Source organism: Ochotona princeps, chromosome 4, assembly GCF_030435755.1.
Source record: "Ochotona princeps isolate mOchPri1 chromosome 4, mOchPri1.hap1, whole genome shotgun sequence".
Classification (NCBI taxonomy): domain Eukaryota; kingdom Metazoa; phylum Chordata; class Mammalia; order Lagomorpha; family Ochotonidae; genus Ochotona; species Ochotona princeps.
The window spans coordinates 13,727,451-13,746,161 of NC_080835.1; the positions used below are offsets into that span (position 1 = coordinate 13,727,451).

The 18,711-nt window shown below is 36.8% G+C and overlaps 2 protein-coding genes across 2 annotated transcripts; one reads left to right on the forward strand and one right to left on the reverse strand.

Moving 5' to 3' along the window:
• Positions 1 to 5,526: 5,526 nt before the first annotated feature.
• On the forward strand, positions 5,527 to 6,477 carry LOC101522388 (olfactory receptor 4P4-like). The gene has a single exon (XM_058662266.1). The coding sequence runs from the start codon at positions 5,527 to 5,529 to the stop codon at positions 6,475 to 6,477; it is 951 nt and encodes a 316-aa protein (XP_058518249.1).
• Positions 6,478 to 17,787: 11,310 nt separating this feature from the next.
• On the reverse strand, positions 17,788 to 18,711 carry LOC101522631 (olfactory receptor 4P4-like). The gene has a single exon (XM_012927024.2). It carries the CDS (start codon positions 18,709 to 18,711, stop codon positions 17,788 to 17,790), a length of 924 nt encoding a protein of 307 aa, XP_012782478.2.

The window sequence follows — 18,711 nt, forward strand, 5'->3', positions numbered from 1 at the left end:
ATTTCAAAAAGATAGTGAATTTCTTGTGTAATGTATTTTCCTTCAAGAATTTAATATTCAAGGAGAAATAGTTGAGGACACATATGATTCCATGATGTTTGTATCCTGCTGTAAGAATAGCATACTTGTAAGTGAAGGAATTTTAAAAATCTTCCAGAAAATAGGATTAAAGAAAAGTATGTTCTTCAAACTTTTTGAAATCCATGCATTTTGATATCAAAATGTATATGTAATGCAAGTTTAAAATATATGTATTTACTTTTTATATTTCAAAATAAGCCCCTATAATCAATTTTCTGTCCATGAACATTTAAAAGTACTATATATACATACATACATTTATAAAAAATTTGCAATTTTGAAATGACACAAAATTGGAAGGTATATTTGACTATCTATTTTATTTTGGAGGAAAGACAGTACATGACAGCCAATGTTGCTAATAGCTTAAAAAGGCAGCTGCAAGTGTTTCTGAGTCAGAGGCCAAAAGGCAGGATCTCTACCATGTCTGTGCAGACAGAAGTGCATATGGGAGTCCATGGAAGATTTTCTTTTGTGTTAAGGAGAGAAATACTCCTTTTTTTAAAAGAATGTTTTGTAGTTTTTCTCATAAAAGTTTTCCAGATCTTTGATCATGTTTATTCCAAGGTACTTAAGGTTCTCCACTATTTTTAAAAGGTCCTGTTCTAACTCATTTTCAGCACTGGTGTGTGTGTGTACCAGGGCCATTGATTTGTGTTCATTGAATTTGTACCCTGCCACCTTGTCAAACCATTTTATGAGTTATAATAGCTTCTTGATTTAGTCTTTTGATTCTTCTAAGACTAGAATGTCATAAGCAGAGATAATTTGATTCCTCTTGTCAATTAGCTGTAGCATAATCCAGATCAAAGGAGGCATCTAGGAAAAACATACAATAATGTATTAAAGTGGATTTTCTTATAGTTGTGGGAAATGAACACACAGACATGACAATACTTATTATTTTTCCAAATTAATTCTTTGGGAGCCTTGTTGTGCCAGATATATTTTATGCTAGATTTTTATTTTCATATCTTTTAAGTATTGGTTATATTACATGAGGAAACTTTAAGGGTAAATGAAAGACAAACCTGCCTTGGGGTTGGATTGTAATGCCAGACTGTATCCAGAAATACTGCACTACATGATCCCAACAAGCCCCCATCTGTTTTAAGACTCAGGCTCCAAACTCCGACATCTTCTGACCTTGATGGGTAACCTTCCACTTGCCTGGCAATCTGAGGCTAATGTTTGTTTTATCTATTATAAGATTTTCTCATGAGTAAAATAAGCACACTCTGTGACCAGTGGATCCCTGGATTACACAAGAACATTCGACATGTTCACTACATTTAGTGTTCAGTGTGTATGGGCTGTGATGCATTTTGTTCACATAGAACAGCGGGAGTCTGTTCTACCTTTAGACAGACATGAAGGAAGGAAAAGGAAAGAGAACCACAACTGGAAATGACACACGGACTTGTGGAAAATCGAAAATGCGCACAACTACATCTATGTTTTTAAATTATTGATGGGGACCCAGTGAGATGGCCTAATGGCTAAATCATTGCCTTGCAGGATCCCATATGGGTATTTCCCTTCTGCTCCAGTTTCTCATCCAACATCCTGCTTATGCCCTAGGAAGGCCATAGAGCAAGACCTAAAGTCTTAGAGCCCTGCACCTGCATGGGAGACCTGAAGAAGTTCCTGGCTCCTGGCTTCAGATCAGCTCAGCCCATGCCGTTGTGGCCACTTGGGGAATGAGCCAGTGAGTAAAAGAGCTTTGTTTCTCTCTCTCTTACATCTGCCCTTCTAATAACAATAAATGGATCTTAAAAATGAGAAACATTTGATGGAATTCCTAACCTGTACATAATAGACATGTCTTTTTCTCCTCAGTTAAGGAAAATGTGAGAAAGATAAGTTCTTTCATAGGAGTTCCTCAAGAGTGTAATGATTGCCAAAGTCTTTCTGTAGAGCGCAGGGGAATCTAGTCAATGCAGCCCAAGAGAGTGTTTAATTGTGGTCACAAAGTTAATTGTGGCTTGCAAAGCGTTTATAATTCAGCTTCAGTGCTAGTCATTGCAGATTTGTTAACCGGGATCTGGGAGAAATGAATCTGTTGAGAAGAGCATTTAAAAAGGTAATTTCAACAAAACACAATGAGTAGTTAGCATTCTTGCAACTGTAATGCAGTTTTAGGATCTCTACTGTGTAGTTTATCCTGAGTCAGGAAGGTTTTAGAGATAATCTAAGTGATACAAACATAAATCATAATTTGGATCTTTTTAATATTCACATTACTCCACTTACCTTAAAAGTACTTTTTTCTGAAGTATGTAACTTTTGATTTTGTATCAACATTGTATGAATGACATCAATTGTCTCTAAAATGATTCAGGATTTTTTATATGGGTGGTTCAAGGAGACTATTGAAGAAAATGTGAACTTCAGAAAATGAAGCAATCTGAACAAGAGAATGACCAGAATTTGAATGATGAAAGAAAGAACATTGGGGAAAATGCAAAGAACTAGTATTGTAGCTGAGACAGAAGACTCTGTAGCAGAATTTGTCTCCTTCTCATGACCCTACCTGAATGTGGACTATATATTGAATATATATTTGTTTCCACTGCATAGAAACAAATGTTCAATCAGTTGATTTTGATGATTATTTTTTTTTAGATTGGGGGTATCAAATTCTTGCAATTGTTCATTGAGGTAGGATGCAATATTCTATGGAAATAGGCGGACTTTCATAGGTAGAAGGTGCTGAGTTCACAGCAAATTTAAAAACAACAGCAAAACATCAATAGAGCTTTTGGCAGAAACTCAAAGTATTGATTAAGGGAATAAAAATTGATTATTGAGTTATCAAGGAAATGGAGAAACTCAAATCAAAAGGAAAAATAAGGTTGCAGTCACCGCTGTCATCATTTCCACCTCTTCCAAAGAAGTTGGCCAAATAATTAACTTAGACAAACAAAGTAAGTCAATAAAAATGAGAATATCTCAGAATCAGAAAGCCTTCTTCCTTTATCACTATATAATTTCTCCTGTATTGTCATTGCCTATGATGATTGTGGTGATAATCAGTTTCATTATCGAATATTTTATAAACTTTATAAAATCACGAAAGCTAATGCTTTAGTCATTCAGAAAACTTGTAATGACTATTGTTTAAGTGAACATTAGTCTGCACATCAAAAAATACATTTAAAGCCACCAGTTGTAAATACTGCTTTTTTTGAGCCCTTAAAATGGGCTGGAAGACTAATCTTTGAATTTATTTAGTTCATTCTCTCAACAAGGCCGGAATTACATATTCTCATTAGTAATATTCACATTAGCGACATCATTATGTGAGGAAGAAATGCAACATACTCTAAATCACACAGGTGAGAAACAAGTGGCCAGGATTTGAAATTGAATGTCTGCTCACACTTCTCAGTATTTCAGGACAAGAGTAAAAGTCTAGTGTTCTGCAACTCAAGCATGCATGCTATTTCATTTGGTATAGCTTTAAAAATTCAGTGGTGAGTCACTAAAACTTTCTTAAGTAGTGATAGCATCACAAATCACATGATTATTGATAAAATGAATGTATCCAGAACAATGCTAAGTGAGTAAATCATTAATTTTATCATCCATTGACATAAAAGTTCTTTGCACCTTGGGTTCCCTCTTTCTCAATGACTCAATAATTTATTTTGTATATTATGTTTAATAATGTTTACTTCTCAGAGTTACTGTACTTAAAAATGATAGCTTAAAAGGTGTTTAGAAGAATATTAAGCACATGGAAACTGTGAAATTTCAAGCTATGTAAGACTTGGTAGACTTACCAATGTAAGTCTATCGATATATAGCTTACTGAAGTCACACACTTAATCATAGCAGATCTTGGATAAAAACCCAAGACTTACTTTAATATTTCTATACATTGTACAAAAATTTACTTTGGGGAGTAGTATGGAATTCAAGGGTGATGTTAAATATTACCTGAAAAATATCACATGGATCTTAAAGTCAAGATTTATTATGTTATAGGTAGATCATATTTCTACAGTGAATGAAGAGCTATGTTAGAAAATGAGTCATGAGCTCATTTTCCCAGTTCCTGCTGTGCTGTAACAGCATCACTAACACTTCAGAGCACAAGAAGATTCAGCGTGAAAAATTCAGACTTGCGGTCCGTAAATTACTTAGAAAGTATAAACAGCCGGTGCTTTTCAGAAAAAAGAACAGACCAGATTATGTAGTGTTGTTATTTCTGTCACATTTTTAGATCTAGGGAATTTGGCTTAATTTTTGCCCCGTTTTGTCATTCACATATCAAACTTAGAATTGCTTCTGTGGCTTAAGCCACTGGATTTGGAACTCAGCTGCTATGCATTCAGAGCAAAGTTTTTCTGAGATGTAGTCACTCTACTTTTTTTTTTTTAGGTTGTCACAGTTATACGCAACTAATTTGTTCTGTAAGGAAGAGAATTGAACAGATAATTTTGAAATGAATTGATGAGAGAACTCTAAGATTATGGCAGAGAGCACATCACAGATTTTTTTAAAAGATTTATTTATTTTTATTCAAAGGCCAATTTTACAGTGAGAAGCGGAGAGAGAGAAAGAGAGAGCACTAAACGGATCCAAAGCCAGGAGCCAGAAGTTTCATTTGGGTCTCCCACATGAGGGCAGGGGCTTAATAACAACGTATCTAGAAAGACAGATACCAAGATAAAACAGAAACCAGGACTCCGATTAAAAAAAAAAACAGAGAAAAATATGCTGAATCAAGAGCAAAATCATCCGATGGGAATTTGCTTATAGTTTTCAATTTTACCTTGAAGTGTTGCTTTGTTCTGCATTTTAAATAAATGATTGCAATTAAAGCTTCTAAAGAAATTGTGATAGTTTTGTTCCAGAATATCATTTTACTGGATAGATTGCAAGTAAAGACAAGTAAGTAATCAAAAATTAGGTAAACTGCATTAACCTCTCACTAAGAATTACCTTTAATGGTGTGTGTGTGTGTGTGTGTGTGCGCGCGTGTGTGTGTGTGTGTGTGTGTGTGTGTATCATTAATTCTGCTCTCTCTCTCACTGTTCAGTGATTCTGGGGTAGAAGGTAGAGCTAACTGTTAAACTTTGGATATTATACATGACGTGTTCATTTTAAATAAATCTTTAGTTTTAAAACTACACATTTTTGCTTTTGGTAGGTGCTTGATTGTATATTTGTAAATGTTTGGCAATTAATTGATATTTTTAGCAAATTAAATGCTCTCATTTTACTAATGCTCAGATTGAACACATTGCCTCCCCTCCAAATTTAAGTAATTCATCATGAAGCTAATTAGAAAAAAAATAAGTATAGATATAAGATTTTAATTATCTAAAATTTTGGAATTATACCTTTTAAACCTAGGTTTGTGATAGCTGTATAATCAACATATTTGCCAAGACGTTTTTAATTTGACTTCTGCATTTATGTGTTCTTAGGTGATTTATGTATTCAATGCATTGGACCATGGAAAATAGAAACAATGTCACTGTGTTTATTCTCCTGGGACTCTCTCAAGACAGGAATGTTGAAGTGCTCTGTTTTGTATTCACTTTGTTCTGCTACCTTTCTATTTGGATGGGAAATGTGCTCATAATGATTTCCATCACATGCTCTCAGCTGATTGACCAGCCCATGTATTTCTTCCTCAATTACCTCTCACTCTCTGACCTTTGCTACACATCCACAGTGACCCCTAAACTGATGACTGACTTACTGGCCGAGAGGAAGACCATTTCCTACACTAACTGCATGGTACAACTATTTATCATTCACTTCCTTGGCGGCATTGAGATCTTCATTCTCACGGGCATGGCCTATGACCGCTATGTGGCCATCTGTAAGCCCTTGCACTACACCGTCATCATGAGCAGGCAGAAGTGTAACACAATAATCCTAGCATGTTGTGTTGGAGGGTTTGTACACTCTGCCAGTCAGTTTCTCCTCACCATCTTCTTACCATTCTGTGGTCCCAATGAGATCGATCACTACTTCTGTGATGTGTACCCTTTGCTGAAGTTGGCTTGCACTGATACGTACAGAATTGGTCTGCTGGTCATTTTGAATTCAGGCCTGATTGCTTTGGTATCTTTTATGATTTTGATGCTGTCTTATCTTCTGATATTGTACACCATCAGTGCATACCCTCTAGAGAGCCGTACCAAAGCTCTGTCAACCTGTAGTTCTCACATAACAGTCGTCATCATATTCTTTGTTCCTGTTCTCTTCATTTATATAAGACCAAACGTAACTTTTCCAGAAGACAAAGTATTTAGTCTTTTCTACACCATCATTGCCCCTATGTTCAACCCTCTCATCTACACACTAAGAAACATGGAGATGAAAAATGCAATAAGGAACCTGTGGCATCATCATCTGTTTCTGGAAAGGAAGTAAGTTTAATGAAAGTAATTACAGAATTTCACTCAGGATTCGACCTTGAGCCCTAGAATTGACAAGTAGTGACAGAGAAGTACAGAGCCAGCCGCAGAACATAGCGCTGTAACTCTAACATGTGCTCAGACATCTGTTACGGGAATGCTTTCCATGTTTGTTCTTCTGTTTTCTCACATTAGCCTCAAGGCATTTTATTTTGGATGTTTAATTCTTTTGGACTGGATTTCCATCAAATTCTAGAATGCCAAGTTTGACAGAAACTAAGACATCATGTGTTAAAGAATAAACACGTATTGTAGGCTCCTGTTACCAATAGAAAAGAATGGGGGAATGTGGAATTTTCAGTTGAAAAAAAGGAAGTATATCTCCAATGAGTTAAACCGTCCCCAGGGACAGTGGACCTGGGTGCAACAGGTGCATCAAGTGCTTGGGTCCTCGCACCTGTGTGCAAAGCTTAGGGTGCAGTTTCTGACTCATATTCTCAGCCTGAATCACCCACAGCTTCTTTCTGTCTTTCTCTATGTCTTTCTCTACATTTCCAATTTAAAATGAATTTTAAAAACTCATGAATATACTTACAAAAAAAGCATTTTAATGCTCTCACTAAGGAAGATAATCCTTTAAATGTAGTTGCTCTCTCCTCCACCAAAAAAAAAATCTATATCTCTAATAACAAAATAAGATAAAGGCTGGAGCGGGGAGGAGAGGGAAGGAGGGCTAAGCACACAAAATGCTCTAGGCAATGGCCTATTCTTTTAGTTCTTGTCAATTCACTTTACCTGAAACAGAAGGTTCAGCTGAAGTCACTGACAAAACAGTAAAAGGCAAATCTTTCAGTTTCTAAGATCTATTAATTTTCTTGCTGAAAACCACTAAGTAAAAGAAGAGATGGATAAAAATGATTGTCTAGGGCCCAGTGCAGTAGCCTAGCAGCTAAAGTCCTATCCTGCATGCACTGGGACCCCATACGGGTGCCACTTCTAATCTCAGCAGTCCCTGATTCCCGTCCAGCTCCATGCTTGTGGCCTGGAAAAGCAATCAAGGATGGCCCAAGACCTTGGGACCCTGCACCCACATGGAGACCTTGAAGAGGTTCTGGGCTCCTGGCTTTGGAAGAGCACAGCTCCGGCTGTTGTGGCTACTTGAGGAGTAAATCAGTAGACTGAAGATCTTCCCCTTTGTCTCTCCTTCTCTCTATATAACTGTCTTTCCAATAAAAATAAATAAACCTTAAAAAAATGAATGTCTCTGTGCTTTAGACTATTCATTCCATGATTTACTATTTTATCTACTCAAAGCCTAGAGGTAAGTCTTAAGCCATGTTTGTTTCATTATGACATGATTGAGGAAGCCATAATTGAAAAGCAGATTTACAAAGAGTAAAAAGAAAGAGATATTTCATCTACCGGTTTTTTCCCCACATAGCTGCAATGACCAAAGATGAGTTGATCTGAAGCTAGCAGCTTCCTCTGGGTCTCCCATTGGGTGCAATTTCCCAAGGACTTGGGCCATCCTCCACTGCTTTGTCAACTTTTATAATGTCCTCTTGCTAACATTATGTTAGTGTTGAACCAGCCTGGAAGCCTCTTAGTCTGCAGTACCTAAGTATTGTTGTGTTTCCTAACTTCGGAAAGTTTTCTATTATTTCTTTTTCACTCTTGTCTTACTTTATCGTTTCCTTTCTAAATTACCATATCTTAATGTTTTCTCAATACTTTCTCATAGTAATATGACTGTTAATCATTACTTTTCCTCTCTTAACCTTTGTAGCTTTTAGTATATGTGTTTCCAAAGCAAGCACATTCTTCTTAGTTTTTAAAAACTCCTGACTGTGAGTTCTGAAATACAAATAATCTATAAATTCTCTTGCTGACTTTTTCTCATTTTCCTTTTATTTTTTGTGCTTCTTCTATTTCTCAAAAATGTATCACTTCATTGTTTACTATTTTATTGATTTCACCGAATAACATTTTAGTAATGTCTTCATGCTCACCACATGTTTGTAAGATGTTCACAGAGATACTTGTTGGGAGAAAAGTGCTGTAAAGTTAAGTGCTGTGATGTTTCATTCCACTCTCACACAGATGTTCAGCTCTTGCCCAGAACTCCATACTTTTTTAATCTTTTAAAATTTGATTTATTGTTTTTTACACAGGTGGGTGGATTGTAGACCCATACAGGAGAGGGAGAATTAAGTCTTTACTTGCTTGAAATAAAGAATTATATTTTATGTAGGATTCTTGATGATAATAAACCCAAAACTTATAAAAGATCCAAAAAAGATTTTAAAAAAGAAATGCATCAAACTATACTACTAATGAAAATAACTTTATCCCAGGAAAAAAAAACAAGAGGAGGAAAGAATAGTGGTTGTACAAAGAAACTAGAAAATAATGAAAATGATATCAATGGTAAGTCCTTACCTACCAATTATTAATTAGAGTCATTCAATGAATTTTGAAAAGATTCAATATGCCATTTATTCCAGAATTGTTTTGTTTTAATTTAATTTAAGAGATTTATTTACTCTCTTGGAAAGGCAGAGTTAAGGAGAAAGAAGAGACGGGGGCAGAGAGTGAGAGAGAGTGAGCGAGAGAGAAGATCTATTTGTTAGTTCGCTCCCTAAACAAGAGCTAGAGGTTTCTGCTGGGTCTCCCTCCTGGGTGCAGAAGCTCAAGGATTTGAGCCAACTTTCACTGCTTTTCCAGGCCATAAGCAGGGAACTAGACTAAAAGTGGAGCAGCTGGGATTTGTACTCTGGCATATATGGGATGCCAACGCAACAGGTGGAGGTTTAGCCTACTTGCTACCATATTAACCTGCTTAGATTTACTTCATTTTAAGGGTACTTGTAGATTAAAAACAAAGTGTTGGAAGTCATTCCTTACAAAGAGAAATCAAAAAACAATAGTATTATTTATATCCACATTACAGATCTAGACCTTAAGTAAATAGCATAAAAACAAATGAGGTCAATATATATTATAATGTGACATACATTTCAAAATGATAAAATAATTATGAATGTATGAATATACCTACCCTAAGTGGAAGACCAAGACATCTTTAGTGAATGATAATTGGTCTTCAACAAGAGGCTAATCGTACGACAAAAATAATAGGGAACTTCAGCAATGGACAGATTATTTGGTGAGAGCATCAATAAGGAAACATAGAATTTAAACGATACGGACCTAATACACCTGCACAGAATATCTATTCTAAAAACAGCACACAGGACCTTATGTAGGATAGACTGTAAGCTAGATGAAAGATAATTCTTGGTAAATGTAGCATAATTGAAATCGTGTTGGTTGTCTTTCCTGATCAAAATGTTAATAAACTGCAAGTTACACAAGGGATTTCAAATAATTCATTGATTTATGGACATTAAGCAATATGTCTCTAAAATATGAATGCACCAGAGGAGAAACTAAACATAAAACATGACTAAATAATTTGACACAAGCAGGAATGGACACACAAGGCGACAGAACAAACGCCACATGTTTTAGTTAAACATGGGATCTAAACAATTAAGCTTAAGAAACAAGTGTGCCAAGTTTGCCATCAGGAGCTGGATGTTTAGAGGCTTGGGTACATGTTGATTTAAGGATATACAGTTTCTTTAAGATAGAGCAATAAGTTCATGAGATCTATGGTACTGCATAATGACTTTGGTCAATAATAATTCATTATATTTTGAACATCACCTACTTTTTAATTTAAATAATATGATAATATGTTGCATGTAAACACCCATTAGCTCATTTGAGCTCATGATAGATGCTTATTTCAAAACATCTCATTGTATACCACAAATATATGTTCTTTCTATTTATCAATAAGTTAATTGAGGGGGGGAAAAGGAAAAATACTATAGAGACAGTGCTTCCGGCATTCATTACAGGCCTACCCCTCTTGCAATCAAGTATCAGCTTTCATTTTTGCAATAAGGTGTTTCCTCTGGAGACCATAGTTACAACAGAATACTGGCTGTCACGGAGTTCCTTAAACTCAAATAGACCAAATGTAACTGCCCTCTTTCACATGAGGATATTGATGCCATCACTAGAGTCAGCCCACTTCATGGTCCTTATAGAAACACTTTTTCTCCACACCAAAGCTTTATGGTCATTGTAGGTAGCAGCACCTCACCATTCACCCTCGGTGAACTTCAGTTGACACATACTCTATGCTCTGTTGAGTGCCCTGGATGTGCATTCCAGCTGTAATGGGAGCTAAGTCTTGTTGAAACAATTCTTACTAATTAGAAAATAGCTGTCAATTTTTATTTTCTTCCTCTCAAAGGTTACCTCTGAAACACAATATATCATATGATCTTGGAAGACAGTTAGGAAAGGGGAGGGAAATAGTAGTCCCTGATACCAAACAAGTACCAGTTAAGTACTGCACGTTCTATGTGCTCTCTCTCCCCCCATCTTACACAATTTTACCATATTTTTTTGGAACATAACTCATAAGGCATAGCTCATTCAGAATTCTAGGTTACACATAATGAGATATTTGATGTCAAGAGTGGCTCCACAAAGCAGAACCTCCAAATGGAATTTTGGTTTAATTTTTTCACGGAGTTGAGAGCAGTAATTCCTTCATGATGGATAAAAGGTGACAACACCAGATGTTAATATGCAGAGGAATACACATGTCAGTGAGCTACACTTAGAAATCCAGAGATGACAAAGTATTGGCCTAACAATGTAGGCAGTTCATAGAATGACCTCCAAGTCCAAATCCTGACAGCAAAAATGCTATTGTAGTTGCAATAATGAACAAGTAATGGGATTTTCTTTATTTGTATTTTAGCACCCTAATTTTGGACTAGGGAACAATTACTAAAGTGTCCTCTTTTTGGTGATAAGTGAGTTATTTGTAACCTTCATTTTCTAAGATTTTATTTTTATTGGAAAGGCAGAATAACAGAGAGGAGAGACCAAGAGAAAACGATCTTTAGTTTGCTGGATTATTTCCCTAAAGACAGCAACAGTTAGAGCTGAGCCAATCCGAAGCCAGGAGCCCGGAACTCCTTCTGGCTCTCTCGTGTGGGAATATGGGACCAAGGACTTGGGCCATCCTTACTGCTTTTCCAGGCCATAAGCACTTTGGAAGCTGGATCGGATGTGGAGCAGCTGGAACATAAATTGGAACTCTTATGGAATGTTGGTGCTTGTAGGTAGAGGATTAATCCCGAGTCACCTTGCTGAGTAATTTACAAAAGAGAAAAATGGAAAGGTATTTTCAAACATAAAGTCTAAATATATGTAGCAGAAACATATGGGAATCTTTCAAACTACTACAATTTTCTCTACAGAAAAAGCCAGCAGTGCGCACAGGTGTGAAATTGTTCAGTGTACTCACACAGTTCTCTGATGCCATTGAATCCTGTCATGTTCTGGCTACAGACATCTTTGTTAATGAAGATCATCTACCTGGCAGCGGTCGTAACACAGTGCATTGCTTAGTGAGATCAGAGTTGCATTAAATAACCTAATTTCACTCTATGAGATTCACAGCGACAAAATTACCTAAAAAAATCCATTTCTTAGGAATTATTAATACTGATTAAAACAAAGAAAGGCCTGATTGTATCTTACTTCTCTTTGTAGTCAATCAGTGTGTTCTCTCCATCCAATCCTAAGTGCAGTACAGGTCTATTTGAGTAGTTCAATTACGCTTCACATCTTTGCTTATACTTTCTCCCACCTTGGAAGTCACTTGAATTACACCTTGTATATACATGATTATGTTCAGCCAAAGCTTCAAATTCAAGTTGAAATCTTTGCTGGTCAGTTTAAGCATCCGTTGTCTGCTAATTATCTATTGTAATTAACTGTTTAAATTAAGAATGTCTTATTTATTTTAGAACAAGATTTATTCAGAATGAATCCATATCTTAGTATTTGTAACAAATATTATAAATTGACGCCCACTTTAGAATTAAACCCAGGAAAATTGGTTGGCACTCCAGAGTAGGCGTGCCATACTAGAAATATTTTCCCAATTTTTGAAAACCCTAGTCTGCAGCAAACCAGACTATAAAACCAGATTTCTATTTCCCTGAATTTGGATTCGACATTTTTTAAAAATTGTACCTACTGAGATAGCAGTTCCTAGCAATTGTTCACAATTTGTTTCATTGTAAAACACATGGTGGACACTTGGTTTGTACAGACTCCTCAGAGTCAAAACAATATCCTGGAAATAACATTTTTTTTAAGGACGTGAGAGTCATCAAGCCAGTTTAAGTTGTCAGTTGATTAACTTTTCTTTGGGCAGATAGCTCATACCATACGGAAAGGGAAGGATCGATTTGGAGTTACACTTTTCTGGGTCATCTATTTGAATTTCACTTGGACAGTAAGCATAAAGCCTTTATGTACATGCCCAGCCCTGAAAATACAACGACTATGCAACGTCAGGATAAGAAACAAAAACATTTTCTGATAAAAATGTTAGTGATGATTTTATTTGCCTCTGTTGGAGAAATCTGCTCCCTTCTTGAAGAAGAGTGATGACTCAAAACTAGGACTCATGGGTTAATTATCTGGAAAGTAGAATACACTGAGCTATTGGAAGCAAATATTAGTGTTAGATGGGAAAATTAAAGTTCTCATATCCATATACAAGAGAACATAAAAGTTCAAGGAAAATGTAATTTAAAAATAAGTTTACTACTGTGGAAAATAATGAAATTTAGGTAAAGATTTTTCATATTAGAAAATTTTCCATAACATTTTTGAATGCCCATTCTGTACATGAATTGCAAATCTTTTGCAAAAAGAACTTGTGATTGTATTTTTCTATATTTTTAAAGTACCCTTGTAAAATATCAATTGCATTTTTTCTATTTATACTTCTAATTTTATATGGTTTTTTTTTCTTCTTTTTTATCATTATTTTACAATACGGTTCCATAGGCTCTGGGATTACCCCAGCCCCATCCCCAAATCCTTTCCACACCACTGATTTTCTCCATATCATTACGATACTATGGTCCTTCATAAACAGTTACAAGTTCATCATTTTGCTATTTAAGTGTAGCCTTTTGCTCTGCCCAGTATGTGATATTAACTTTTTTTAGAGCACATCCACATTTTATCTGTTACCTTTCATTAATCTATAGCTTCTCCTATTATCAGCTCAACTGTAACAGAATCACAACTCTTATATTCCAATAATCCATATTGTACTAAATGTTGTCCTGCAGGTACAAGAGTAGTGGTGTTCACAATTTGAATATGCAAAGGGGAGAAGTCAAGTGTCTACTAAACGTGAAAGGGGAACATTTCCCACTTAAAAAGAAAAAAAAATAAGTTACCAGATTTTATGGTAGGAATGAATCTTCTATCTGTAAAATTGTGGGGAAGGAAAATTAATTTTGATAGTCTTGAAGTTACACATCAAATTGAAAAAGTTAAAGCCACCGTTGTTACTTAAAATGTGGTTTGTTAAAATACAAATAACATTATATTTTTGTGGGTAGACTGCAGAAAAGCATATATTTTGAAATAAGCAGGGCTTCAGGCATCTGCTGGACATATTAGAACATTACCTTTCCTGTAAGTCTTCAGTTTTAGCATTAAATTAATCCCTTTATATTAATATATAAATGCTTTGTATGTACACTTGTATATGCACTTATTTGAGAAGGAGATAGAGAAAGAGAAACATACAGAGAGGAGGAAAAAGAGGCAGAGGTAGAGGCCTAGCAAGAGAGAGAGAGAGAGAGAGAGAGAGAGAGAGAGAGAGAGAGAGAGAAGAGAGAGAGAAACAGAGAGAGCAGGCAAGCACTCTTATCTGGTGCTCCATTCTCCAAATGTCCACAACAGTTAAGGCTGGATTGAAGCTAAATCCAGGAACCTAACTTGCAATTCAGCTCTTCCTCTTTAAGGCCAGGAAATCTGATTCGTTGTCACCACTGTCTCCCTGTGTCTGAAGTGGCAGGAAACCTAAGTCATGAGTAAGAGTTAGGAATTGAACCCAGGCACTCAGACGGGATACAGGTGTTTAATCACTGGATTAAAGCTCTGCTTCCCCACTCTAAATGCTTAATATGAGCTTAACTGGAATAAAATCATTAGAATTCTCAAAATATTTTTTACTTGACAAAATGTTTAACTCCAGTAAGTTCAAACTTCTAAATGTAAACACTTCCGGATACCTTTGCAGAGTCACCACTTTTTAAGGAATGACTTGAATTTGAAAAGCTGAAATCAACACTAAACTCAGCTTTACCAATTTGTTCTGATTCAGTTATTTTCTACTCTGTGAATTTCTGTGTTCCTATTTGCGTAGTACAACTATAATGCATATTATGGGCCAAATGATGTATAAGGAACATTCATCACTTAACATTTTCTCAACCAGTTTGTTATACTATTATTTTCCAAGCTTTGTGATTCAACCACATCAGATACTACAGTTTGATTATCAGAAATTTTCAGTGTGTAGGAAAATTTCAGGTATCTGGATTTGTGTATCGTAGAGGGGAAGAGATTGCCTGAAGCCCAGAGTGTATAGACAAGATTGAGCCTACACCATCTGGGTCCACTCAGTGATGGAGGATGGGACAACTGAAGAGTAAACTGATCATAAACTTTGCAGTTCTTTAAAGCACCTTCCCCTCTGGCATTTTTGTATATCTTTTACTTGCTATATTGTTTTTCCACTTGTACAGTGTATGTGTCAAATAACTTTTATTCATTTCTTTTCTTTTTTTATTTTTTAGAGATTTATTTAGTTTTCATTGGAAAGAGAACACAAGACAGAGAGAGATCTTCCATCCACAGGTTCACTTCCCAAGTAGCCACAAAGGCCAGAGCTTAGCTTATTCAAAGCCAGGAGCCAGGAGCTTCTTCTGTGTCTCCCTTAGAGGTGCCTGGTCCCAAGACTTTGTGCTGTCCTAAACTGTTTTCCCATGGCATAAGCAGGGAGCTGGATGAGCAGCAGAGCAGCTGGAATACGGATTGGGGTCCACTTGGGATCCCAGCACATGCAAGGCAAGGATTTAGCTCTTGAGCCATCATTCTGGACCCCACTAATTGCTTTTATTGCCTGTTGTGAGTTTTTTTTGGTTTGTGATGAACTATTGGTGCCAAAGTGGTCTAATTCTACAGCCAATTGTGTCTTTGATGCCATAACCCTATTAATGGATTTGCAGCCATTTCTCGGAGGAGCTCAAGAGAATATCCCATGCCCTGCACCATAAAGGTTATTAGGTCCAATACCATTGTGTTGATAAATACTAGAAGGAATTTCTCCATGCTTTGGAAGCCCTCTACCTAGTAATATTCCAGAATGGGGGAGGGGTGGAGAAATGATGAGCTCAAACACACTTTAAGCTGGTCTGCATGTAGACTGAACTCTCAGTTCTTTTCTAAGATGTCTGCCTGGTCAGTGGGAGCTATTTCCTTCACTAACTGTGGCTGGCTTGTGTCCCGTTACTCTGTTTCACATTTCAAATTCTCTTCTTGCATGAAGATAAGTAATTGACATTCAGGCATCTCCCATAACACTAACAGAGACTCCACCTGTTGTATTAAGCTTTTCTGAGTCAGATGTAATGCCATTCTTGATTTGTATAATGCTAACAAAATAACACATTGTAGTTACCAAGTTGAAGTGATATTCATTGCTTGCTCATGTGAATGAAATCATCATTTAATCATCTCTAATGGAGATATGACATTAATGTGAATGTTTCTTGATTTCCTTGATTTTTCTTAAAAATCCTTGAACCCCTGCCCAACCATTATGGTCATAATACTTCTCTGCTCATAACGGGATCATGCAGAAAAATGCTGTATGCACACTGAACACATGCACTGTTGTCTGCAGTGCATTAGTCTTTCATATATAACCCTGAGCAAGATCACGAGTGGCATGAGGCAGTGCAGTTAGTCAGTAAGCCTGTGTTCTGACTGCACATTCTTTTTTGTTTTAATCAATACACTATATGGTCCTAGAATAAGCAGAGAGGGGGTGGTGTTGTTATGGCTGGTAATGTTACTACCTATAACAACCTGGTCTGATCCAGCTCCCTGTTGATGGTCTGGGAAAAGCAGTAGAAGATGGCCCCTAGGCCTTGAGCCTCTGCATGAACGCAGGAGACCCAAATGACGCTCTTAGCTCATGGTTTCTGCCTGGCCAAGCCCTAATCATTACAACCACTTGGGGAATGAGCCAGCAGTGAATAGCAGGTGAAAGATTCCCTCTCTCTCTCTCTTTTGAAATTTAAGGTTCACATAATTTTAAAAATAGAATCTTAGAATAAAAAGAAACAGCCAGAGAGGTAAGGTTAATGTCAATAGAACTAGAAAATGAAATACCTTAAAGCAGTTGATTAATGCAAGCTCAGAAACTGTAGAAGTCTAAACATTATTATTTGCAGCCTTAGATCCTGCAGTTCATGGAAGAGACTCATGTATCTGCGAATGGGGCTCATACATCGCAGAGTTCATTCTGAGGAGAAGAAGGGGAAGACAAGGAATGTTCTCCAGGTGACTGGTTTGATAATCTATCGCAATTATAGACTACACATGATGGCTTGCTAGAACTGTTCCTAGGGAAAGTTGCAACTTGGGCATTTATTAAAAGATGTCTGTGGTTTTCACAGACTCAGCTGTAAAGGCTGCAATCCCCATTTTTAGAATTCATATTCCCAGGTAGCAGCTAGAGATGTGCACAAGTCATGATTCCCTTATCTCCAGACTGCATCTGAAAATCCTGCTTTAATGTGGTTTTTTATCCCAATTTACTTCTGGATTTCACAAGGCAGGCGAGAATGATCCATGCACGGTGGAAGTGTGTTGGTGTTAGAAATGTGCAAAGCTCAAGGATAGCAGCAGTTATTATTGAAGTAAAAAGTGAAGATTTGGAGAATATTGCTGTTTGCCATGAATTGGACTTTTCAGACTTTTCTCTGCGTGATGTAACTTCAAACTGGAGTTGCTTTTTAATTACTTTTGGAAGATAGATATGTCTTCATTGAATAAAGTCATTGTTTATTTGCATTGCATACTTTCTTGCATAACTTGATTCTAAATATTACAATTAGTTGCCGAGTCAAGGGGTTAATAGGGTAGAGAACATAGAAGCAAAACATGCAGGAAAAAAGGACAGAATAACGGAGATATAGAGTTCTAGTGAATAGTAAACCTTTACTCACATTTTGTTCATTATATAAAGCTAGATAAAAAATACACGTGCAAACTCTAAACATTCAAAAGATTTCAGTGTATGACACGTATCGAAACAAGTCTGTGATGGGACCCAGGGATCTGATTCACTCTACTGACATCCTGTAATACGACACCAAAGTGTCTTAATGGCATTCTTCATCTCCATGTTTCTTAGTGTGTAGATTAGAGGGTTGAGCATGGGGGCAATGATGGTATAAAAGAGAGCGAACACTTTGTCTTCTGGAAAAGTAGTTGCTGGTCGAATGTAAACAAACAGGAGGGGAGCAAAAAACAGGACCACCACAGTGATGTGTGAACTGCATGTGGAAAGGGCTTTCCGTCGATTCTCCACAGGGTAGCGCCTCACAGTATAGAGTATCACACCATACGAGATTAACAATACCACTAAAGTCACCATGCCCATCACACCTGAATTGGCGATAACTAAGAAGCCAATTCTGCTTGTGTCCGTGCATGCCAATTTCAGCAAGGGATACACATCACAGAAGTAGTGATCTATCTCATTGGGGCCACAGTACGGCAGAAGAATGGCGAGCAGAAACTGCCCAAAGGAATGCAGGAATCCCCCAGCACAAGAAGCCGCGATCATGGCATCACATCTTTGCTTGTTCATGATGACAGTGTAGTGCAGAGGTTTGCAGATGGCCACATAGCGATCATAGGCCATTCCTGTGAGGATGAAAACCTCAATCCCCCCAAAGAAGTGCATGGTGAAAAGCTGTGTCATGCAGCCATTGTAGGAAATGGACTTCCTTGTTGCTAGTAAGTCCACGATGAGCTTGGGAGTCACAGTGGAGGTATAGCAAAGATCTGAGAGTGAGAGATAACTCAGAAAGAAATACATGGGCTGATGAATAAGTTGACTGCAAGTGACAGAAATCATGATCAGCAGGTTTCCCACCAAAATCGCAATGTAACAAACCAAAAACACTGAAAAGCAAACAGCTTCTACTTCTGCAGTCTGAGACAGTCCTAAAAGGATAAATTCCGTGACATTATTTCTATATTCCAT

Coding starts and splice junctions, on each gene's coding strand:
- LOC101522388 (XM_058662266.1), top strand. CDS start 5,527: ATGTATTCAATGCATTGGACCATGGAAAATAGAAACAATGTCACTGTG.
- LOC101522631 (XM_012927024.2), bottom strand. CDS start 18,711: ATGGAATATAGAAATAATGTCACGGAATTTATCCTTTTAGGACTGTCT.